This window comes from Aquarana catesbeiana, linkage group LG06 (genome assembly GCF_042186555.1).
Source record: "Aquarana catesbeiana isolate 2022-GZ linkage group LG06, ASM4218655v1, whole genome shotgun sequence".
Lineage (NCBI taxonomy): Eukaryota > Metazoa > Chordata > Amphibia > Anura > Ranidae > Aquarana > Aquarana catesbeiana.
This window is the reverse complement of record NC_133329.1, coordinates 2,991,877-3,016,605: the sequence shown is the minus strand read 5'-3', so window position 1 is coordinate 3,016,605 and position 24,729 is coordinate 2,991,877. Positions and strand designations below refer to the sequence as shown.

The 24,729-nt window shown below is 50.5% G+C and overlaps 1 protein-coding gene across 2 annotated transcripts in view; it reads left to right on the top strand.

Annotated features, from left to right (window-relative positions):
• LOC141148136 (integrin alpha-D-like) overlaps positions 1-24,729 on the top strand; it is a 90,317-nt gene that overhangs the window by 39,209 nt on the left and 26,379 nt on the right. For both annotated transcript variants that reach the window (XM_073635320.1, XM_073635319.1), the window contains exons 8-14: positions 3,489-3,642; positions 3,961-4,105; positions 14,801-14,874; positions 15,208-15,340; positions 18,562-18,701; positions 21,166-21,300; positions 21,491-21,718. In XM_073635320.1, the coding sequence (XP_073491421.1) occupies positions 3,489-3,642; positions 3,961-4,105; positions 14,801-14,874; positions 15,208-15,340; positions 18,562-18,701; positions 21,166-21,300; positions 21,491-21,718 (1,009 nt within the window). The remainder of the gene's footprint in view (positions 1-3,488; positions 3,643-3,960; positions 4,106-14,800; positions 14,875-15,207; positions 15,341-18,561; positions 18,702-21,165; positions 21,301-21,490; positions 21,719-24,729) is intronic.

Genomic DNA, 24,729 nt, shown 5'->3' with positions numbered 1-24,729 from the left:
AGAAATCTACCAGCGCTACATATAACATGAATCCACTAGTGATCAAATAACAACCAGCCTACAGCTGCCAAGCACTTCTATACACTCCTCCAACATTATCTAAACGACTACTTACAAACATGTCCATCTGCAGGTGTTTTACCCCCCATCCTCCTCTCCGGGTCCTAGAACGTGGCCCTCTGCAAGCTCGGTGGACTATGTGCCCACCCGGAGGACGCGGGGGGGGGGGAATGTGCGGCAGCGATGGGATCTTTGGACAACTACAATCCTGCAATGCTGGTTTGTGCGATACATCTTCATGTCTTCATCCACCCATTGGTAACTAGACCTCTATGTGGATGGAGATATCATTTTTGCTCAATTCGAAATGCTATACTTACAAATTTTTTATATTGTCCAATGACTTTAATTAGATACTTTGATATTTTCCTAGAATATAAATCCCCCTGAAGAGACGGTAAAATTGCAAGGGTCGAAATGCATTGGGGTTTTTCATGTGGATACATACGTCATAAACTGTGGCGTCTCTAGGCGGTGGCTTTTGGGGCTATAGCCCTGAATCTGGGGCCCATAGCCCCGAGTCTCTGCAGGGGTCCCCAAGGGGAGGGGAGGCTCTCTGGGGACCCTGATGTAAGTAGGGGTCTCTCTGGGGACCCTGATGCAGGGGGAGGCTCTCTGGGGACCCTGATCTAAGGGGGAGGCTCTCTGGGGACCCTGATTTAAGGATGAGGCTCTCTGGGGACCCTGATCTAAGGGGGAGGCTCTCTGGGGACCCTGATTTAAGGGGGAGGCTCTCTGGGGACCCTGATTTAAAGGGAAAGGCTCTCCGGGGACCCTGATTTAAGGGGAGGCTCTCTGGGGACCCTGATGTAAGTAGGGGTCTCTCTGGGGACCCTGATGCAGGGGGAGGCTCTCTGGGGACCCTGATCTAAGGGGGAGGCTCTCTGGGGACCCTGATTTAAGGGGGAGGCTCTCTGGGGACCCTTATCTAAGGGGGAGGCTCTCTGGGGACCCTGATTTAAGGAGGAGGCTCTCTGGGGACCCTGATTTAAAGGGAAAGGCTCTCTGGGGACCCTGATTTAAGGGGGAGGCTCTCTGGGGACCCTGATGTAAGGGGGAGGCTCTCTGGGAACCCTGATGCAAGGGGGAGGCTCTCTGGAGATCCTAATGTGAGGGGGGCTCTCTGGGGACCCTGATGTAAAGGGGGACTCTCTGGGGATATATACACACACACGTATATTATATACATGTGTATGCCCGCCCAAGCTTATGACTTTCTTTACTACGTTGCTATGGGCTCTAGCCCCAGATCTTTTGTAGACCTAGCAACACCCCTGGTCATAAATCCAATTGGCAAACCATGCTTGTACATAGGGTGTTCCTTGCTATGAGTGATGTTCCATGTTTGTTTTTGTGTCGCACCACCTATATGGATGATTCATTATTGTTCATTTTTAAAATTATTATTGTCTGTTAAATAAATGAATTTTTACATCAGCTACTTTTTTGTACAAATTCTCTGCTGCTAAAAAACCCCTGGGGAAACTTCCTATTTTTTGTATACATTTGGGTTATGCAGCTTTGGGGGCTCCCACATTGTGTTTTTCCCTTCTATAGAGGCTGACATTCAGTCCCCTCCAAAAGCCTCTGTCCCGGGTGCGTCTGTCACAAAAATTAATTAATAACAAAATTTAATGAAAACTAAACGAATTTCGAAACAAAAAAAAATTGGTAGCATATCGAAAAGGGGCAGTGTTATCACCCTAGGCGGCTCTCCTGATTTGGGCTACAAGCACTTCCTATTCTCCTCATCTCTATTACGTAAGGAGAAGAACATTTAGAAAGCTGATAACGTTGTTTGGAATACAGTGTCAGTCAGAGTTGCCAACCATCTGTAAATTTACTGACAGTTTGTAACTATTGGGCGATTTACAAACTGTCTGTAAATGTCCGTTATGGATAGCGGCTGCCCGTAAAAAAAATAGGTAAGTGGGAACCTGCGGTATCTGATGTAAAGGGGAACTCTGTGGACTCCGATGTAAGGGAGAGCTTTGGGGACTGTGATGCAAAGGGGAACTCTGTTGGGTCTGATGTAAGGGGGAACTCTGTGGACTCTGATGTAAAGGAGAGCTTTGGGGACTGTGATGTAAAGGGGAACTCTGTGGACTCTGATGTAAGGGAGAGCTTTGGGGACTGTGATGCAAAGGGGAACTCTGTGGAGTCTGATATAAGGGAGAGCTTTGGGGACTGTGATGTAAAGGGGAACTCTGTGGACTCTGATGTAAGGGAGAGCTTTGGGGACTGTGATGCAAAGGGGAACTCTGTGGAGTCTGATGTAAGGGGGAACTCTGTGGACTCTTGTGCAAGGAGGGAGGGCTCTGGTGACCAGAGACCCCCTTACATCATAGTTTCCCTTTACATTAGAGTCCGCACCATTCTCCCTTACATCAGGGTCTGCAGAATTCCCTATTACAACAGAGTCCACAGAGTTCCCCCTTGCACTGTAAAGGGAAACCCTGCAGACTCTGGTATAAGGGGGGACTCTGTGCTAGATTATATTACCCCCGACTGTCATGTAAATGGAAAAATATGGATTTTGCCTTTTATATACCTTAAAGAGGAGGGCCCTTAAAAAAAAATAAAAAATAAAAGTGAGCAGCTAGAAATACTGCAGCTGCTGACATTTAATTGGACACTTACCTGTCCCAGGGTCCAGTGATGCGGGGGATCGAAGCCCCGCTCGCCTCTCCCTCTGTTCAGCGGCGCCGGCATTGCAACTGTGGGCGCCGATCTGTGGCTTCACAGCCTGGCACCCACTGCGCATGCGCGAGCGGCGCCCCGCGCCATGATTGGCCACTCAGTCACCTGGGACCTGTAATGGGTCCCAGATGATTGACAGGAGGGAGGGAGCAGAGCTGAGCCCTTCCTGTGCCGAGGGGGAAGTGATGTCACCAGCCCAGGCACTGGAAGAGGCAGACTACGAGGGACCCCCTAGCAACAGGCATTTAGAGGTAAGTAAAAAAAAAAATTTCCAAATGGTTTTTTTTTTGTTTTTTTTAGGCACAGTCATGAATTTTTTTTTTTAGGGTGGAGCACCACTTTAAGCACATTGCTGATCGTACTAGCTACATGTTTGTAGATTAAATATTGATATTTGCACTGAAAACGATAATTTTGGCTAACTTGTTTACCTGTCAGTAAAAAAACTGGCCCAGTCAGGGAAGTTTTTTGTGTCGTGTCAGTAAATTTCACTTAGGGAGGTTGGCAACCCTGCTGCCAGTTCAGTGCACAGGACATTAGAAGGACACTGGATTTCTGGCAGGATTTTTTCTGTACTTGCAAAACTTATTGCTGGAGAACATCGCTTCCTCAGGAAACCAGAGGGGGGGGACCTAGAAATGCTTATTGGGTCTTGGTGGATAGCAAAGATTGTCCTAATTATGCAAATGTTGGCGTTCGGCTGGTTCTCACAATCTGTTTTTCTCTAGAGAGCAGCTTTTTGTCCCTCGGCGAAGGTTCCGGAATAATTCCCAGCAGGTTCTCATCGTCGTCACAGATGGAGAGTCCAATGACCCTAAGGGCGTTTTAGACAAGTCCATTTCCAGGGCCAACAAGCTCGGTATTAAACGAATTTCCATCGGGGTAACTATCCATCATGATATTTCTGTATATCGATGTCTCTGGTACTGTACAGACTTAGATATTACACTCATTCCCAATCATCACTGTTAGCACCAATATCTATAGTGATGGATGGAATGACCCTCACATGATGGAGGGATAGGCACTCAATGCTGATGGTGTTCATTAAAGTGTAGATGTTGGATAATGCCTTCATCTATCTGCCCATGGAAGTGAGTGCCAATGAGTCGGTTCCCGGAGTCAGTCTCACCCAACCTCTTCCAGATACATTATTTTCTGGACATTTTTCCTAAAAGTCTTATGTGGATTCCTCTGCAGGTGGGCGAAAACTTCACTATTGGCAAGAAATACGAGGAGCTGAAGAGGATATCTTCATCACCAGATTACATCTTTCCTGTCTACAACTTTTCAACGCTGAGTCAGATACAGTCATCTCTGCAGAACACCATCTTCTCCATCGAAGGTGCCAGAGTCCTATCAGCTGGGATTCCCCAATGTCTCCTTCTATCTCCCACTATGCTGTTGTCCTATAACGTCTTCCTCATCCTACTATCACACTAACAGTTCTAACCAGAAATGTATCTCACCTCGCCTGTGCTTCACATCCCCTCCTTCTCACCTGTATCTCACCTCACCCCCTCCTCACCTGTGCTTCACCTCACCTCCTCCTCACCTGTGTCTCACCTCGGCTGTGCTTCACATCCCCTCCTTCTCACCTGTGCCTCACCTCACCTGTGCCTCACCTGTGTCTCACCTCACCCCCTCCTCAACTGTGCTTCACCTCACCCCTCCTCACCTGTGTCTCACCTCACCCCCTCCTCACCTGTGTCTCACCTCACCTCCTCCTCACCTGTGTCTCACCTCACCTGTGCCTCACCTGTGCTTCACCTCACCCCTCCTCACCTGTGCTTCACCTCACCCCCTCCTCGCCTGTGCTTCACCTCACCTGCGCCTCATCTGTGCTTCACCTCACCCCCTCCTCACCTGTGATTCACCTCACCCCCTCCTCGCCTGTGCTTCACCTCACCTCCTCCTCACCTGTGCTTCACCTCACCCCTCCTCACCTGTGCTTCACCTCACCCCCTCCTCGCCTGTGCTTCACCTCACCTGCGCCTCATCTGTGCTTCACCTCACCCCCTCCTCACCTGTGCTTCACCTCACCTCCTCCTCACCTGTGCTTCACCTCACCCCTCCTCACCTGTGCTTCACCTCACCCCCTCCTCGCCTGTGCTTCACCTCACCTGCGCCTCATCTGTGCTTCACCTCACCCCCTCCTCGCCTGTGCTTCACCTCATCTCCTCCTCACCTGTGCTTCACCTCACCCCTCCTCACCTGTGCTTCACCTCACCCCCTCCTCGCCTGTGCTTCACCTCACCTGCGCCTCATCTGTGCTTCACCTCACCCCCTCCTCACCTGTGCTTCACCTCACCCCCTCCTCGCATGTGCTTCACCTCACCTCCTCCTCGCCTGTGCTTCACCTCACCCCTTCCACGCCTGTGTCTCACCTCACCTGCACCTTATCTATGCTTCACCTCCCCCCTCCTCACCTCTGCTTCACCTCACCTCCTCTTCACCTGTGTCTCACCTCACCTCCCCCTCACCTGTGCTTCACCTCACCTCCTCCTCACCTGTGTCTCACCTCACCTCCCCCTCACCTGTGCTTCACCTCACCTCCTCCTCACCTGTGTCTCACCTCACCTCCCCCTCACCTGTGCTTCACCTCACCTCCTCCTCATGTGTGTCTCACCTCACCTCCTCCTCACCTGTGCTTCACCTCACCTCCTCCTCACCTGTGTCTCACCTCACCCCCTCCTCACCTGTGCTTCACCTCAACTCCTCCTCACCTGTGTCTCACCTCACCTCCTCCTCGCCAGTGCTTCACCTAACCCCTCCGCAACCTGTGCTTCACCTCACCCCCTCCTCACCTGTGCTTCACCTCACCCCCTCCTCGCCTGTGTCTCACCTCACCTGCGCCTCACCTGTGCTTCACCCCCCCCCTCCTCACCTCTGCTTCACCTCACCTCCTCCTCACCTGTGTCTCACCTCACCTCCCCCTCACCTGTGCTTCACCTCACCTCCTCCTCACCTGTGTCTCACCTCACCCCCTCCTCACCTGTGCTTCACCTCACCTCCTCCTCACCTGTGTCTCACCTCACCCCCTCCTCACCTGTGCTTCACCTCCTCCTCACCTGTGTCTCACCTCACCTCCTCCTCGCCAGTGCTTCACCTCACCCCCTCCTCACCTGTGCTTCACCTCACCCCCTTCTCACCTGTGCTTCACCTCACCCCCTCCTCGCCTGTGTCTCACCTCACCCCCTCCTCACCTGTGCTTTACCTCACCCCTCCTCACCTGTGCTTCACCTCACCCCCTCCTCGCCTGTGCTTCAACTCACCTGCGCCTCATCTGTGCTTCACCTCACCCCCTCCTCACCTGTGCTTCACCTCACCCCCTCCTCGCCTGTGCTTCACCTCACCTCCTCCTCACCTGTGCTTCACCTCACCCCCTCCACGCCTGTGTCTCACCTCACCTGCGCCTCACCTGTGCTTCATCTCCCCCCTCCTCACCTCTGCTTCACCTTACCTCCTCCTCACCTGTGTCTCACCTCACCTCCCCCTCACCTGTGCTTCACCTCACCTCCTCCTCACCTGTGTCTCACCTCACCCCCTCCTCACCTGTGCTTTACCTCACCCCTCCTCACCTGTGCTTCACCTCACCCCCTCCTCGCCTGTGCTTCACCTCACCTGCGCCTCATCTGTGCTTCACCTCACCCCCTCCTCACCTGTGCTTCACCTCACCCCCTCCTCGCCTGTGCTTCACCTCACCTCCTCCTCACCTGTGCTTCACCTCACCCCCTCCACGCCTGTGTCTCACCTCACCTGTGCCTTATCTGTGCTTCACCTCCCCCCCTCCTCACCTCTGCTTCACCTCACCTCCTCCTCACCTGTGTCTCACCTCACCTCCCCCTCACCTGTGCTTCACCTCACCTCCTCCTCACCTGTGTCTCACCTCACCTCCCCCTCACCTGTGCTTCACCTCGCCTCCTCCTCACCTGTGTCTCACCTCACCCCCTCCTCACCTGTGCTTCACCTCACCTCCTCCTCACCTGTGTCTCACCTCACCCCCTCCTCACCTGTGCTTCACCTCAACTCCTCATCACCTGTGTCTCACCTCACCTCCTCCTCGCCAGTGCTTCACCTCACCCCCTCCTCACCTGTGCTTCACCTCACCCCCTCCTCGCCTGTGTCTCACCTCGCCTGCGCCTCACCTGTGCTTCACCCCCCCTCCTCACCTCTGCTTCACCTCACCTCCTCCTCACCTGTGTCTCACCTCACCTCCCCCTCACCTGTGCTTCACCTCACCTCCTCCTCACCTGTGTCTCACCTCACCCCCTCCTCACCTGTGCTTCACCTCACCTCCTCCTCACCTGTTTCTCACCTCACCCCCTCCTCACCTGTGCTTCACCTCCTCCTCACCTGTGTCTCACCTCACCTCCTCCTCGCCAGTGCTTCACCTCACCCCCTCCTCACCTGTGCTTCACCTCACCCCCTCCTCACCTGTGCTTCACCTCACCCCCTCCTCGCCTGTGTCTCACCTCACCTGCGCCTCACCTGTGCTTCACCTCCCCCCTCCTCACCTCTGCTTCACCTCACCTCCTCCTCACCTGTGTCTCACCTCACCTCCCCCTCACCTGTGCTTCACCTCACCTCCTCCTCACCTGTGTCTCACCTCACCTCCTCCTCACCTGTGTCTCACCTCACCCCCTCCTCACCTGTGCTTTACCTCACCTCCTCCTCACCTGTGTCTCACCTCACCTGTGCTTCACCTCACCTCCTCCTCACCTGTGTCTCACCTCACCTCCTCCTCGCCAGTGCTTCACCTCACCCCCTCCTCACCTGTGCTTCACCTCACCCCCTCCCCACCTGTGCTTCACCTCACCCCCTCCTCGCCTGTGTCTCACCTCACCTGCGCCTCACCTGTGCTTCCCCTCACCCCTTCTCATCTCTGCTTCACCTCACCTCCTCCTCACCTGTGTCTCACCTCACCCCCTCCTCACCTGTGCTTCACCTCACCTCCTCCTCACCTGTGTCTCACCTCACCTCCTCCTCACCAGTGCTTCACCTCACCCCCTCCTCGCCTGTGCCTCACCTCAACTCCTCCTCACCTATGCTTAACCTCACCTCCTCCTCGTCTGTGCTTCACCTCACCCCCTCCTTGCCTTTGCTTTACCTCACCTCTTCCTCACCTGTGTCTCACCACACCTCCCCCTCACCTCCCCCTGACCTGTGTCTCACCTCACCTGCGCCTCACCTATGCTTCACCTCACCCCCTCCTCGCCTGTGCTTCACCTCACCCCCTCCTCGCCTGTGCTTCACCTCACCCCCTCCTCACCTGTGCTTCACCTCACCTCCTCCTCACCTGTGCTTCACCTCACCCCCTCCACGCCTGTGTCTCACCTCACCTGTGCCTTATCTGTGCTTCACCTCCCCCCCTCCTCACCTCTGCTTCACCTCACCTCCTCCTCACCTGTGTCTCACCTCACCTCCCCCTTACCTGTGCTTCACCTCACCTCCTCCTCACCTGTGTCTCACCTCACCTCCCCCTCACCTGTGCTTCACCTCACCTCCTCCTCACCTGTGTCTCACCTCACCCCCTCCTCACCTGTGCTTCACCTCACCTCCTCCTCACCTGTGTCTCACCTCACCCCCTCCTCACCTGTGCTTCACCTCAACTCCTCATCACCTGTGTCTCACCTCACCTCCTCCTCGCCAGTGCTTCACCTCACCCCCTCCTCACCTGTGCTTCACCTCACCCCCTCCTCGCCTGTGTCTCACCTCGCCTGCGCCTCACCTGTGCTTCACCCCCCCTCCTCACCTCTGCTTCACCTCACCTCCTCCTCACCTGTGTCTCACCTCACCTCCCCCTCACCTGTGCTTCACCTCACCTCCTCCTCACCTGTGTCTCACCTCACCCCCTCCTCACCTGTGCTTCACCTCACCTCCTCCTCACCTGTGTCTCACCTCACCCCCTCCTCACCTGTGCTTCACCTCCTCCTCACCTGTGTCTCACCTCACCTCCTCCTCGCCAGTGCTTCACCTCACCCCCTCCTCACCTGTGCTTCACCTCACCCCCTCCTCACCTGTGCTTCACCTCACCCCCTCCTCGCCTGTGTCTCACCTCACCTGCGCCTCACCTGTGCTTCACCTCCCCCCTCCTCACCTCTGCTTCACCTCACCTCCTCCTCACCTGTGTCTCACCTCACCTCCCCCTCACCTGTGCTTCACCTCACCTCCTCCTCACCTGTGTCTCACCTCACCTCCTCCTCACCTGTGTCTCACCTCACCCCCTCCTCACCTGTGCTTTACCTCACCTCCTCCTCACCTGTGTCTCACCTCACCTGTGCTTCACCTCACCTCCTCCTCACCTGTGTCTCACCTCACCTCCTCCTCGCCAGTGCTTCACCTCACCCCCTCCTCACCTGTGCTTCACCTCACCCCCTCCCCACCTGTGCTTCACCTCACCCCCTCCTCGCCTGTGTCTCACCTCACCTGCGCCTCCCCTGTGCTTCCCCTCACCCCTTCTCATCTCTGCTTCACCTCACCTCCTCCTCACCTGTGTCTCACCTCACCCCCTCCTCACCTGTGCTTCACCTCACCTCCTCCTCACCTGTGTCTCACCTCACCTCCTCCTCACCAGTGCTTCACCTCACCCATTCCTCGCCTGTGCCTCACCTCAACTCCTCCTCACCTATGCTTAACCTCACCTCCTCCTCGTCTGTGCTTCACCTCACCCCCTCCTTGCCTGTGCTTTACCTCACCTCTTCCTCACCTGTGTCTCACCACACCTCCCCCTCACCTCCCCCTGACCTGTGTCTCACCTCACCTGCGCCTCACCTATGCTTCACCTCACCCCCTCCTCGCCTGTGCTTCACCTCACCCCCTCCTCGCCTGTGCTTCCCCTCACCCCCTCTTCACCTGTGTCTCACCTCACCTCATCCTCACCTGTGTCTCACCTCACCTGCGCCTCACCTGTGCTTCACCTCACCCCCTCCTCACCTGTGCTTCACCTCACTTTCTCCTCAGCTGTGCTTCACCTCACCCCCTCCTCGCCTGTGCTTCACCTCACCCCCTCCTCGCCTGTGCTTCACCTCACCTCCTCATCACCCATGCTTCACCTCACCCCCTCCTTGCCTGTGTTTCACCTCACCTGCACCTCACCTGTGCTTCACCCCACCCCCTCCTCACCTGTGCTTCACCTCACCCCCTCCTTGCCTGTGTCTCACCTCACCTGCGCCTCACCTGTACTTCACCTCACCTCCTTCTCACCAGTGCTTCACCTCACCTCATCCTCACCTGTGTCTCACCTCACCTGTGCTTCACCTCTCCCCCTCCTTGCCAGTGCTTCACCTCACCTCCTCCTCACCTGTGCTTCATCTCAGCCCCTCCGCACCTGTGCTTCACCTCACCTCCTCCTCACCTGTGTCTCACCTCACCCCCTCCTCACCTGTGCTTCACCTCAACTGCTCCTCACCTGTGTCTCACCTCACCTCCTCCTCGCCAGTGCTTCACCTCACCCCTCCTCACCTGTGCTTCACCTCACCCCCTCCTCACCTGTGCTTCACCTCACCCCCTCCTCGCCTGTGTCTCACCTCACCTGCGCCTCACCTGTGCTTCACCCCCCCTACTCACCTCTGCTTCACCTCACCTCCTCCTCAACTGTGTCTCACCTCACCTCCCCCTCACCTGTGCTTCACCTCACCTCCTCCTCACCTGTGTCTCACCTCACCCCCTCCTCACCTGTGCTTCACCTCACCTCCTCCTCACCTGTGTCTCACCTCACCCCCTCCTCACCTGTGCTTCACCTCCTCCTCACCTGTGTCTCACCTCACCTCCTCCTCGCCAGTGCTTCACCTCACCCCCTCCTCACCTGTGCTTCACCTCACCCCCTCCTTACCTGTGCTTCACCTCACCCCCTCCTCGCCTGTGTCTCACCTCACCTGCGCCTCACCTGTGCTTCACCTCCCCCCTCCTCACCTCTGCTTCACCTCACCTCCTCCTCACCTGTGTCTCACCTCACCTCCCCCTCACCTGTGCTTCACCTCACCTCCTCCTCACCTGTGTCTCACCTCACCCCCTCCTCACCTGTGCTTTACCTCACCTCCTCCTCACCTGTGTCTCACCTCACCTGTGCTTCACCTCACCTCCTCCTCACCTGTGTCTCACCTCACCTCCTCCTCGCCAGTGCTTCACCTCACCCCCTCCTCACCTGTGCTTCACCTCACCCCCTCCTCACCTGTGCTTCACCTCACCCCCTCCTCGCCTGTGTCTCACCTCACCTGCGCCTCACCTGTGCTTCCCCTCACCCCTTCTCATCTCTGCTTCACCTCACCTCCCCCTCACCTGTGCTTCACCTCACCTCCTCCTCACCTGTGTCTCACCTCACCCCCTCCTCACCTGTGCTTCACCTCACCTCCTCCTCACCTGTGTCTCACCTCACCCCCTCCTCACCTGTGCTTCACCTCCTCCTCACCTGTGTCTCACCTCACCTCCTCGCCAGTGCTTCACCTCACCCCCTCCTCACCTGTGCTTCACCTCACCCCCTCCTCACCTGTGCTTCACCTCACCCCCTCCTCGCCTGTGTCTCACCTCACCTGCGCCTCACCTGTGCTTCACCTCCCCCCTCCTCACCTCTGCTTCACCTCACCTCCTCCTCACCTGTGTCTCACCTCACCTCCCCCTCACCTGTGCTTCACCTCACCTCCTCCTCACCTGTGTCTCACCTCACCCCCTCCTCACCTGTGCTTTACCTCACCTCCTCCTCACCTGTGTCTCACCTCACCTGTGCTTCACCTCACCTCCTCCTCACCTGTGTCTCACCTCACCTCCTCCTCGCCAGTGCTTCACCTCACCCCCTCCTCACCTGTGCTTCACCTCACCCCCTCCTCACCTGTGCTTCACCTCACCCCCTCCTCGCCTGTGTCTCACCTCACCTGTGCCTCACCTGTGCTTCCCCTCACCTCCTCCTCACCTGTGTCTCACCTCACCCCCTCCTCACCTGTGCTTCACCTCACCTCCTCCTCACCTGTGTCTCACCTCACCTCCTCCTCACCAGTGCTTCACCTCACCCCCTCCTCGCCTGTGCCTCACCTCAACTCCTCCTCACCTATGCTTAACCTCACCTCCTCCTCGTCTGTGCTTCACCTCACCCCCTCCTTGCCTGTGCTTTACCTCACCTCTTCCTCACCTGTGTCTCACCACACCTCCCCCTCACCTCCCCCTGACCTGTGTCTCACCTCACCTGCGCCTCACCTATGCTTCACCTCACCCCCTCCTCGCCTGTGCTTCACCTCACCCCCTCCTCGCCTGTGCTTCCCCTCACCCCCTCTTCACCTGTGTCTCACCTCACCTCCTCCTCACCTGTGTCTCACCTCACCTGCGCCTCACCTGTGCTTCACCTCACCCCCTCCTCACCTGTGCTTCACCTCACTTTCTCCTCAGCTGTGCTTCACCTCACCCCCTCCTCGCCTGTGCTTCACCTCACCCCCTCCTCGCCTGTGCTTCACCTCACCTCCTCATCACCCATGCTTCACCTCATCCCCTCCTTGCCTGTGTCTCACCTCACCTGCACCTCACCTGTGCTTCACCTCACCCCCTCCTCACCTGTGCTTCACCTCACCCCCTCCTTGCCTGTGTCTCACCTCACCTGCGCCTCACCTGTGCTTCACCTCACCTCCTTCTCATCAGTGCTTCACCTCACCTCATCCTCACCTGTGTCTCACCTCACCTGTGCTTCACCTCACCCCCTCCTTGCCAGTGCTTCACCTCACCTCCTCCTCACCTGTGCTTCACCTCAGCCCCTCCTCACCTGTGCTTCACCTCACCTCCTCCTCACCAGTGCTTCACCTCACCCCCTATTCGCCTGTGCTTCAACTCACCCCCTCCTTGCCTGTGCTTCACCTCACCCCCTCCTTGCCTGTGCTTCACCTCACCCCCTCCTTGCCTCTGCTTCACCTCACCCCCTCCTTGCCTGTGTCTCACCTCACCTGCGCCTCACCTGTGCTTCACCTCACCCCCTTCTCACCTGTGCTTCACCGCACCCCCTCCTTGCCTGTGTCTCACCCCACCCGCGCCTCACCTATGCTTCACCTCACCTCCTCCTCACCTCTGCTTCACCTCACCCCCTCCTCACCTGTGCTTCACCTCACCTCATCCTCACCTGTGTCTCACCTCACCTGCGCCTCACCTTTTGCTTCACCTCACCTCCTCCTCACCTGTGTCTCACCTCACCTGTGCTTCACCTCACCCCCTCCTCGCCAGTGCTTCGCCTCACCTCCTCCTCACCTGTGCCTCACCTCACCCCCTCCTTGCCTGTGCTTCACCTCACCCCCTCCTTGCCTGTGCTTCACCTCACCCCCTCCTCGCCTCTGCTTCACCTCACCCCCTCCTTGCCTGTGTCTCACCTCACCTACGCCTCACCTGTGCTTCACCTCACCCCCTCCTCACCTGTGCTTCATCTCACCCCCTCCTTGCCTGTGTCTCACCTCACCTGCGCCTCACCTGTGCTTCACCTCACCTCCTCCTCACCTCTGCTTCACCTCACCTCCTCCTCACCTGTGCCTCACCTCACCCCCTCCTCACCTGTGCTTCATCTCACCTCATCCTCACCTGTGTCTCACTTCACCTGCGCCTCACCTGTGTTTCACCTCACCTCCTCTTCACCTCTGCTTCACCTCACCTCCTCCTCACCTGTGCTTCACCTCACCCCCTCCTCACCTGTGTCTCACCTCACCTGTGCTTCACCTCCCCAATGCTTCGCCTTACCTCCTCCTCACCTGTGCTTCACCTCACCCCCTCCTTGCTTGTGCTTCACCTCACCCCCTCCTCGCTTGTGCTTCACCTCACCCCCTCCTCGCCTCTGCTTCACCTCACCTCCTCCTCGCCTGTGCTGCACCTCACCTCCTCCTCACCTGTGCTTCACCTCAACCCCTCCTCGCCTGTGCTTCACCTCAGCCCCTCCTCGCCTGTGCCTCACCTCACCTGCTCCTCACCTGTGTCTCACTTCACCTGCTCCTCACCTGTGTCTCACCTCATCTGCTCCTCACCTGTGCTTCACCCCGCTCCCTCCTCACCTGTGTCTTACTGTCTTCCAATCTTTATCGCAACTTACCTCCCCCTCACCTGCTCCTCCCCCTGTATCTCACATCACCTCCTACTCACATGTGTCTCACCTCCTTCTCACCTTTATTTCAATTGTTTTTTACTCTTCCTCCTCTGTATCTCACCTAACCTCTTCATCACCTGTGTCTCACCTCACCTCCTTCTCACCTGTGTGTCACCTCACCTCCCTCCTAACCTTTATCTCAACTCTTTTTTTACTCTTCCTTCCCTGTATCTCACCTCACCTCCTCTTCACCTGTGTCTCACCCCACCTATGTCTGACCCCCCCTTGTCACCTCACCCCCTTCTCACCTGTGTCTCACCTCACCTCCTCCTCACCTGTGTCTCACCTCACCTCCTCCTCACCCGTTTCTCACCTCACCTCCTCCTCACCTGCGCCTCACCTCCTACTCACCTTTATCCCAACCCTCCTCTTTTGCTTCCCTTGTATCTCACCTCATCCCCTCCTCCCTTGTATCTTGCTTCATCTTACTTCATCTCCACCTCACCTATGTCTCAGCACCTTGTTACCTTTATCTAACATTTCACTCTTCCTCTCCCACTCTTACCTCACCTCTTCCCCACCTCCTTCTCACTTTTATCTCACTTTACCTACTCCTCACCCTTCCTCTCTTGTACTCAACTTACCTCTTCCTAACCCCCTCACCTCCTCCCCCTCATATCTCAACTCACATCCTCCTCACCTGCATCTCACCTTCTTAGTCCTTTACCTCAACTTACCTACTGCTCATCTCCTCCTGCTCTGTATCTTATATCACCTCCTCTTCACCTGTGTCTCACCTCAACTAGATCTCCCCTCATCCCCCCCCACTTCACCTTCCCTCCTGACTCCCTTTTATCTCACCTCACTTGTGCCTCTGACAACCTCTCAGCTCCCCTGTACCTCACCTTTAACCTTCCCTGTGCCTCTCACAGAAGATGAGACAAGACTGCTCCTGACTACGAGCGGAAGTGACAACATTTCTTCTTCTCTCCTCCGCAGGCACACAGACCAAGAATGCAACTTCTATCCAGTGGGAATTTTCTCAGGAAGGATTCAGTGTAGATCTAACTCCGGTAAACCCCTAACAAGGAGGATGATACAAGGGATTACTAGCCATACTCATTAGTTACATACTTTACCAGCCAGGGTTTTAGTAAACCCCAAGCTCAGACATGGGTTCCTGTATAGGGGAATCTTCCTCCTCTAATATGTTCATTCTCAGAGGTTGATAAGATGTGTGACCCTTTCACAAACATTTCCCGGTGAACCGAGCTACCAAATTCATATTTTTCTCGGTCCCTCTTCCTCAGCAGAGTATCTCACACATTCCATCATCTGCAGACTGGGGTTAGGGTTAGATACCAACTCTAGGCTTTCTCTATATTAATCATTTTTTCTATCCTCAGGATGGAGTAATACTTGGGGCAGTTGGAGCATACGACTGGTCTGGTGGGGTATATATCTTTAAAGATGGTCATCAAAATGGCACCTGGATAAATGCCACAAAGGACCAGACAGACATGGTGGACTCCTACCTGGGTGAGTTTTTATCTTTCTTTCTAGTGATCGAAGGGCATATGTTCCTGTAATACACTGGTCATGTACCATGTTGATATGGTAGTTGTCACGGAACGTCCCACACTCCGCTTGAGTGCTTCCGTCATATACCACTTCCTCCCAGTCTGTATACAGATATCAGGTATTCCAACCTCTCTGAGCACAAAACAAGGTGACACTTGCTTGTTGCTAACATGAACTCACTTTGTTTAGAATCAAAATTACAAGACTTTATATGCCGTTGGAACCTCCTCTAACAATACAACTGTAACCTAATTAACCTAATTAACATGAGCTAATTAACTAGTCCTTTATACAGCCTAGGTGACTAAGACATGACCTATTGCCCAGACTGAGTTAATTATCACAGGACATTTTCTCACAATAGCAGCAGCTCCAATAGGAGTCGTCCTGTCTCCTACATTGTATAGAGGACAATGTGATCAGCTCATTCAATTAACATAAACACAGGTAGTTGGAGTTGATGACACCAGCATCTCCTCACAGGATGTGTCCCAACAGTATGAATCAGTCTTATCAGCAGGGGGCTGCCGGAGGAATCCCCCCTTCCTCTTCAGGGACACAAATCCCAGATGACCACAGCAAGGAGTCCCCAACAGAATCAAACAACATACAATATATACATATATACACGACTGAGTCCGATTAGTACAGTTCAGACTGGATTTCTAATTCACCTCACAAAGAGTATTGTTCCTTTGAAAATCCAGGGCCCATAATCAAAAGGCAAGAGGCTTGCATTCAGCCCTCTCCAACAGCCTCTGTCCCGGCTAGGTCTGTCACAGTAGTAAAGCAGCTTAGGAGACCATCAAGATATAAAAGATTTCTAGAAGAGAATGTTACAGTGCTATTGGCTGAACCATAAGGGAAATTACTCTTGTGACAGACCCAACCAGGACAGGGGCTTTTGGAGGGGACTGCAGGGTAGCCTCTTGTTTATTGACTATGGGCCCTGGCTTTTGTGGGGGCTCTATTCATGGGGGGTGTGTGACTGGGGGACCCTTGGAGTGGTCTTGCTGCGGGTTCGGGTCCATGTCTCCCCGAAACACACAGATTTAGGGCCCTTGTGCCCAAACCAGCAATGACTGCTTTAGACTATGAGACTCAGAGTAAGTGGTAATATGATCAGCTCAAATAAACCTGATACTGGGGTCTCCTGATATAATTTGTTTATTAAGCTGTGATGTGTTTATTATTAAGTATGTGCCTCCTAGGTGTGCAGTCCCATAGTTAATTGAGTCACCTATTGTTTCTGTTTGTCTGCTTATCTCTTGGAGATGTGATTATTATTGTGAGCACTTTACCTTGTTATCGAACCATTGTGGGATGTTATATGTTTATGTTGATTAGCTTACTGTTTAATTAGATTGATGTTTATGTTGGTTGTTCCTTAGCTATAGTTATATATATTACTGTTTACAGTTTGTATGTTTATAGAGATGTGATTGGGCTCTACCCAATCTTGCATGGTATATATTGTGTGTGAATTTACAATAAAGAGTGCCAGTTCCAGTTTGCAACTAAGCTAGTGTCGCCTAGTATCTTTGGTGCAATATTCAGCTTTAATACCTGGTTCCTGGTTCCAGACTGGCGGAAGCTTTATCTTGACAGAGGTACCCAAGCTGGGTGCTGGACAGTTCCGTCACAACTCAGTTTTTAGTAAAGACATATTTTTATTCATATGATCGGGCTCAATAAGTCCCATGTCCATCAAGAACATACCATGAGAAAAACCAGCCACTGTCCACCCATGGTCCATGAGGCTGTTTCCAGTGATTGGAGGATTTAATAAAATTAATAGCACTACAAAAGTTCTTAGGATGCTGTATCTGTGCTCTTAATTTCAATAAATTCTCCAGTCAATGCAAATGGCTCCATTAGCCATCTTCTTCTCCCATGTCTTTCAACTTCAGGAGCTCCAAGCTCCAGCATTTTCCCCAGAACAAGTAAAACCCATTATCCCGGGGCAGCTGTGGACAATTTTCTCTCACTGTGGAGAAAAATCCTCCTTGACCCCTCAGATGTTATTTTGGACAGGTATAGGTGGCCATTAAGCACTTGGCAAAAGAAATCAACACACATGCATGCAGTGAGAAGATGATGATGGAGTCAAAGGACACTATAGGTGGGGAGTAGGGTAGGAGGGTGTTCCTGTGGCTACAATAATATAACCTGATACTGGCAGTGCTTGTAGCCAATCTACACCTGCCTTAAGGACAAATCCCTGGACAAAAATATTGCAGTCCTACACGAGCTCCGGTAAGGACATTTTAGGCTGCGAGGACCCCTAGTTTTTCTGGACGAGGGTTACAAGTTATTGTAGTTGTGTCACTGGATTCATCATAGCTACAACATCTGGTAGGGCATCCCATATGCTTGAGGGTGGGTGCAGCATGGGGCAGCAGCAGAAAAACACTTAGAGTCCAAGTGCGCAGAAACAGAAATATATTGTATCCTAATACAGAACAGGCCTGGGGGGCGGGAGACAACCGGACTGGGAGCACTCACAGCATGAAACAGTGCGTCAGTAGAAGTAGGCCTCAGGTGTGCCGACAGCTACTGTTTCAAGGGGTGAAATGTGGCCTGGACAGTCAGTACCCAAGTGGGGAGGCTTTCAGGAAGGATGGTGTGTCCCTGCACTGCTCCTACTCATCTGGAACATCTCTCTGATGTTAAGCACTTTCCCTGCCAGATGGGGGAGCTCTTCCTAATCTAGCCAAATGCGTGCCAAACTCAGGAACGAGGTTCTTAAATAACCTGGCCCAAGATGGCCACCAAGAGTCACATAGGGTGCCAGCATCCAATCAGATAGCTGCCTCCTGTGACCCGGGAAATCATAGAGGAAATAAGTTCCTCTTGACTTCCTCTCCACCTGCAATGATGCTGTAGTTGAGCACCACCTGCAGTGGAGAAAGTAGACCACCTACATAATATACCCTATTTTTTTTTGGATGAGGGTTACAAGTTATTGTAGTCGTGTCACTGGATTTTTCATAGCTACAACATCTAGTAGGGTATCCTTATGCTCTTATGGTAAAGAAAATCTTCATATACTGATGGTAAAACAGTCTGTCCTCCAGACAAAAGGGTACTGCATAATGTCCTTCACCATAGAGCTTTTCACAACTCCAAATAATGTAAACCAATATTTGCCTAAGATATTTTGGATTGATTCTTTCCAGGTTACTCTGTGCTACATCTGGAAAAGGACCTGATTGCCACCGGAGCCCCAAGATACAAATACACCGGCAAAGTCCTCATCTACAAACGCGACCCAAAAACCTCTGAGTGGAAGCAGAAGGCTGCAATCTATGGGGAAACGGTAAATAGGATGGGGAGGCAAGGCGTGGGGACAGAACTAGGAGTAAAGGTTACATGTTTCATCACCTTCAAACCTCCAGTGTAGAGGAAATCATTTAACAGCAGGAGTGGTGACACCGCAAGAGATCAAAAGATTTACTTATAGGCATTGCAACACCTAAGTAATAGTCTGATAAGAGAATTGTGAAGAAACTTCATTCTGCCACTTAACTGGCTTCTGGTGCCTCTCTGCAGGGTGGGAATACAGAATGGGGTCCATGAATGGCTGGATTGATGGGTGGATGTGAGCAAGGAAATGCCTCTGTGGCTCACAAGGGGGGTTCAGTGAAGCCTCGGAGGGGAAAGCTCTGTGATATAGCTTAGTGCTGAGAGATTTATGGACAAGAGAAAGTGCTGAGCCTCATAGAATAGTCATTGTTAATGCAAAAGCTCACCAAAAAAAAGTTACAGTAGTGAGGAGGTTCCAGTAGGCAAGCGGAGGAGCTTGTGAAGGGGGCAGCCTTGCTAGGAGTCAAGTGGACATCCTATGATGCTGAAGGAAGGCCTCAGGCCTGGTGAGAAGATCATTTGAGGTGCAGGAGGAGGAAGTAGTGTCACCTGAGCTCTTGTCTATGCTCAGGGCACCTACCCCCATACTTAGCAGAGGAAAAAAAGTAAAGATGATGCCTTGACTAGACACGTGCGATTCATTTTATTCCAAATCGAAATTCAGCCTAAATTTTCGCTATTCGGAGATTGGGATGTATCTGAATTTCCAAGTCACAATAGTAACGAATTTCAATGAATCCAAAATAAATTATAACTAAATGAATTATCAGAATTCAAAAAATGAATTTGAATTTGAAATGGAAACATATTGCAATAAATACAGTAAGGTATAAAAGTCAAATAAGATGATGATTCCTAGGCTGTTTTATAGAAAAAAATAAAAAATAATAGAATAGAAAAAACAAGAATTAAATAGAAAATAAAATATTAGAATAGAATACAATAACAAATATTAGGATATAAAAAGAATAGTGTATAACAGAAAATAATATAGTAGGATAAAAAAAATTAGAAAAGAATAGAATAAAATAGAACAAATATATCCATCGTCTGAAATTCAACATTTCAAAAATTCAGTTTTCTAATTCGAATTTCGATTCAAATTGAAAATGACAAATATACGAATTGAATTTTGAAAACTGATTTGAAATGGAAATGGAAATATATTTCAATAAATACAGTAAGGTATAAAAGTGAAATAAGATGATGATTCCTACTTAGGCGGTTTTATAGAAAAGAATAAAAAAAAGTATAGCATAGGAAAAAAAAAAAGAATTAAATAGAAAATAAAATATTAGAATAGAATAGAAAACAATAGAATATAAAAAGAATAGTGTATAATAGAAAATAATATAGTAGGATTAAAAAAAATAGAAAACAATAGAATAAAATCGAACAAATATATCCATCGTCTGAAATTCAACATTTCAAAAATTCAGTTTTCTAATTCGAATTTCGAATCGATTCGAAAATAACAAATAAAATAAAATAATAGAATAGAAAATAATAGAAAATAAAATAATAGAATAGAAAATAAAATAATAGAATAGAAAATAATAGAAAATAAAATAATAGAATAGAATAGAAAATAATAGAAAATAAAATAAAATAATAGAATAGAATAGAAAATAATAGAAAATAAAATAATAGAATAGAAAATAATCCTAATTCTAAAGCCGGTTAGTTGGGCTGTGAAGATAACGTTTTTTTTTATTGTTTAACAAAGGTGGAAATCAGTGGCGGCTGGTGCTTAATATTTCGAGGGGGGAGCAAACTAGCACCATCCACCCATCCCCCCCCAGGGGGACGGACGGGAAGGCAAGGAGGTGATAGCCACAAGCACTCCCTACCCCCCAGACAGACGGCGGACGAGAAGGTGGAAATTGTTGCAAGAACACCAATGACCAATGACTGGTGTTAGACGGATCCGACCCCGCCCACTGCGGGAGACTAACCTTAACATAGGAGGCAAGGAGAAGGAGGAGCTGGGCCATTGCTTCTCCTCCGAACAGGAAGTGTGTCCTGAGACACCATAGGGAGTCCTAAGACATCGGGTCTCAGGACCTGCTTCCCGAGGAGAATCAAGAAGACGATAGCGAATATTATTTGGCTATTGTCACACAACTGGGTGGGCTCTGGGCACAGTGCTCTGCGCCTGGAGCCCACCCTTTTTTAAAGCCAATTTAAGCCTCTGGCTCTCTAATCATGTGCTTCAAAAAAAAAAAAAACAGCTGGAATCCATGCTTCTGGCACCCTGCATGTAGATTAGGGGCCGGGCGCATGAATCAGGGAGGTGGTGCCCTTGCACCCCGTATGGACGGGCCGCCACTGGTGGAAAGTGATGTACATGTGCCGCTTGTTTATTCCAGGTAGATAACAAACTTAGAATTGCATCAGTGTCATGTTTTTCCTTACAGATCGGCTCGTACTTTGGGTCAGTGCTGAGTGTGGCCCGCCTGAACCTCTCACATATTCTTCTGGTTGGAGCCCCAACATATTATTCTCTAGAGGGTCCAGGTGGGCGGGTTTACCTGTGTCCCCTCCCCACTCAGGTGAGGATCTTCCAAAGAAGAAATCACAGTGGAAATTGCGTTTGCTAGTTGTCACTGTGGTATCAGGATATTCTGAGTTGTCACCATAATTTGTAGGCAACGAAATTATGTGTTGTCATTAGAATTTTCTGTTGTGTTGTTAGAGTTGCCATTGATATCAGCAAAACCTTGAGCTGTGTTTGGTTTCCAGGAAGTGAACACTGGGGACACTCCCATTACCATCATGTGTCCGGAGACCCTGCAGGGCGACACCGGCCAGCCTGTGGGCCATTTTGGTTCTGCCATCTCAGTTCTGCCAGATCTCTCTGGGGACCAGCTGCCGGATCTGGCTGTTGGTGCCCCCTGTGAGGACAACTATCAGGGGGCTGTCTATATCTTCCTGGGACAACCAGGGGGCTTCAGACCTTCATATATACAGGTAAGATCTGTTGTCCTTACCTCTTCGTAACAAATAACTAGACAATTAAACTGCCCCAATCACAAGAAGACTTTGCCTCTTTATGACAAATGTCAGGACAGCATCACCAGATAACGTGCACATGCTTTGGCACATGACCAAAGACCTTGAGTCATAGCCAGGCATTTCCAGCATTAGTACCAGAAGGCCTTTTTAAAGATCAGAGCTATATCAAGGATCTGCTAGATGGTCTTCAGCTATTTGCATGAGTGACCTGACTGATCTTAGTAACCTGATCCTGTTGTTTGCGTACCTGTTGCTAACCTGGTTTGCCTTGGACCTTCCTCTGTTCTGATTAACAATTGCTTGCTCAGCTTGCTTTGGACCTTCTTCTCTGCCTACCAGTTGCTGGCCAAGCTAGTTCCTGACCACAGCTCGTTTCTGTCTGCTTGCCTTTCCAGTGTGACCATGGTTTATTTCCTGACCACAACACTGCCTCGCTGCCTATCTACAAGAGTGTACCGCAACCATGAAATTTTCCAGAGTTTACCACAGAGGTGTTTAATTTCAGGTTGGACATTCATCACTCGTGCCACTTTGTGCCTTCTCACTTCATGACAATTAAACAACTAGACATCAAACAGCTCCATCACAAAACAAAAAAAACCTTACGTCTCTATGACAGATACCTAGATATCAAACTGCCCATCACAAGAACAATATGACTCCATGACAAATATCAGGATATCAAATGACCCCATCACAAGAACAACCTTAGATCTCTATGACAGATAACTAGATATTAAACTGCCCCATCATAATTAGAACCTTATGTCTTCATGGCAAATAACTGGATATCAAATTGCACCATCATAAGAGGAACCTCATGTCTTCATGGCAAATAACTGGATATCAAATTGCACCATCATAAGAGGAACCTCATGTCTTCATGACAAATAACTGGATATCAAAGTGCCCCATCATACTAGGAACCTTATGTCTTCATGACAAATAACTGGATATGAAACGGCCCCACCACAAGAAGAACCTTACATCTCCATGACAAATAACTACTGTAGATATCAAACTTCCCATCATAAGAAAAACCTTATGTCTCCATGACAAATAACCGGATACCAAACTGCCCCCACCACATAAAGAACCTTACGTCTCCATGACAAATAACTAATTATCAAACGGCCCCACCACAAGAAGAACCTTACTTCTCCATGACAAATAACTGGATATCAAACTGCCCATCACAAGAAGAACCTTACGTCTCCATGACAAATAACTGGATATCAAACTGCCCATCACAAGAAGAACCTTACGTCTCCATGACAAATACCTGGATATGAAACGGCCCCACCACAAGAAGAACCTTACATCTCCATAACAAATAACTGGATATCAAAACTTCCCATCACAAGAAGAACCTTACTTCTCCATGACAAATAACTGGATTTCAAACTGCCCATCACAAGAAGAACCTTACATCTCAATGACAAATAGTTGGATATCAAATGGCTCCACCACAAGAAGAACCTTACACCTTCATAACAAATAACTGGATATCAAACTACCCATCATGTGAAGAGGAATCTGATTTCTCCAGGACAAATGGCTAGAAATCAAACTGTCCCCACAGGATGGTTCTTACTTCTCCATGACAAATGCAGAAAAGAAATAAAATGTAATTATTGGATTTATACAACACAGAAAATGATTCTCTCGCGCTCGTCTCTTCATCTTATTTGATCTTACTGGAATGGTAAACCTGAGGTGGAGAACGTAAAACCATTGGAGAAGCCACAAAGGACAACACACAGGCCACAATTCTGCCTTTCTAAACCCATAATTCAGACTCAGAGGTGACCATTGTGATGACTTAATGTCATCCTTATAATTTAACCAGTGGAAGTCCTGAATTGACAGTTCACCCATTTTACGCTCATTGATGGCGTCGGTATGCCCCGTTCATAAAGCTGCTGCAAGTCATTTAATTTTTCCATGTGACAGGAAAGGGAGGATAATCCGGGACAGCAATTTGGAGAATTGGCTTTTGTCAGTTTCTAAAGACTTTCTGTCCTTTTTCACTATAAATGTTGGCAATCTTTTCTCCAGCCGGCTCAATAATTGCTTGATGCTAAACCGTCAATTTTCATTGCAACAAGGACCTATAAAAAAAAATAATGCTGTGTCTTCTGCCCCCTTTATTATATGACTATAAATAGTGAAAATTATGATTTTTAATCTCCTAATTCCATAATTACGATTTTACAAAGTCTAAACTTATGACTTTTTCCTCCTCACAATTATGTCTATAAAATGACACATTTTAATCTTATAATTGTGACTTTAAAAACTCAGAAGTGTGAAATGACACAGGAAGAGATCATCCTTCTCTTTTATGAGTCTCCAAGTCTTCGCCATGAACTGATGGTGAAATATCTGACACTTCCTTTACGGATTTAGTGTAGAAGGGAGGAGCTGGCTTGTATCTGAGATGCTTTTGAGTTCCTTCTGAGTTGCTACCCATGGCTTTGGCATTTACATTGAGAGGTGCAAACACAAGCTCCCAGCATGCCTCACCTGCTCATAAATCCGGGGGACACTTTAAGCTGGCCATACCTGTGGCTGTTTGCCAAAGCAACACAATTTTCAATTCCATTCTTCTAAAATGGCAAAATAATAGAAGGCATGGAATGGTGATTAGAATTGAACCTCTGGGAAACAGAACTGAACTTATGGCCGATCTAACACAGCTGAAAAATTCAGTCGCCTTTGACTAGATTCATTTCAATTAGTTCTTTCTAATGATTGCCCAGTTCGCGAAGAAGGGGTTAGTTCCCTTTCATTGTAATGTCCACCCTGCAGGCTGCTCCCTTAGCTTTTAAGGGATGGAAGGGACCCAGTTGGAGAAGAGAGGTAAAGAGTAACGAACCAAAAAGATGTAACCAAGGTCTGGTTGAGCTTTCCTATTCAAGGAAGGGAACCCAGACAGGTGCTGAGGGCCTCCACCCTGGAAATGG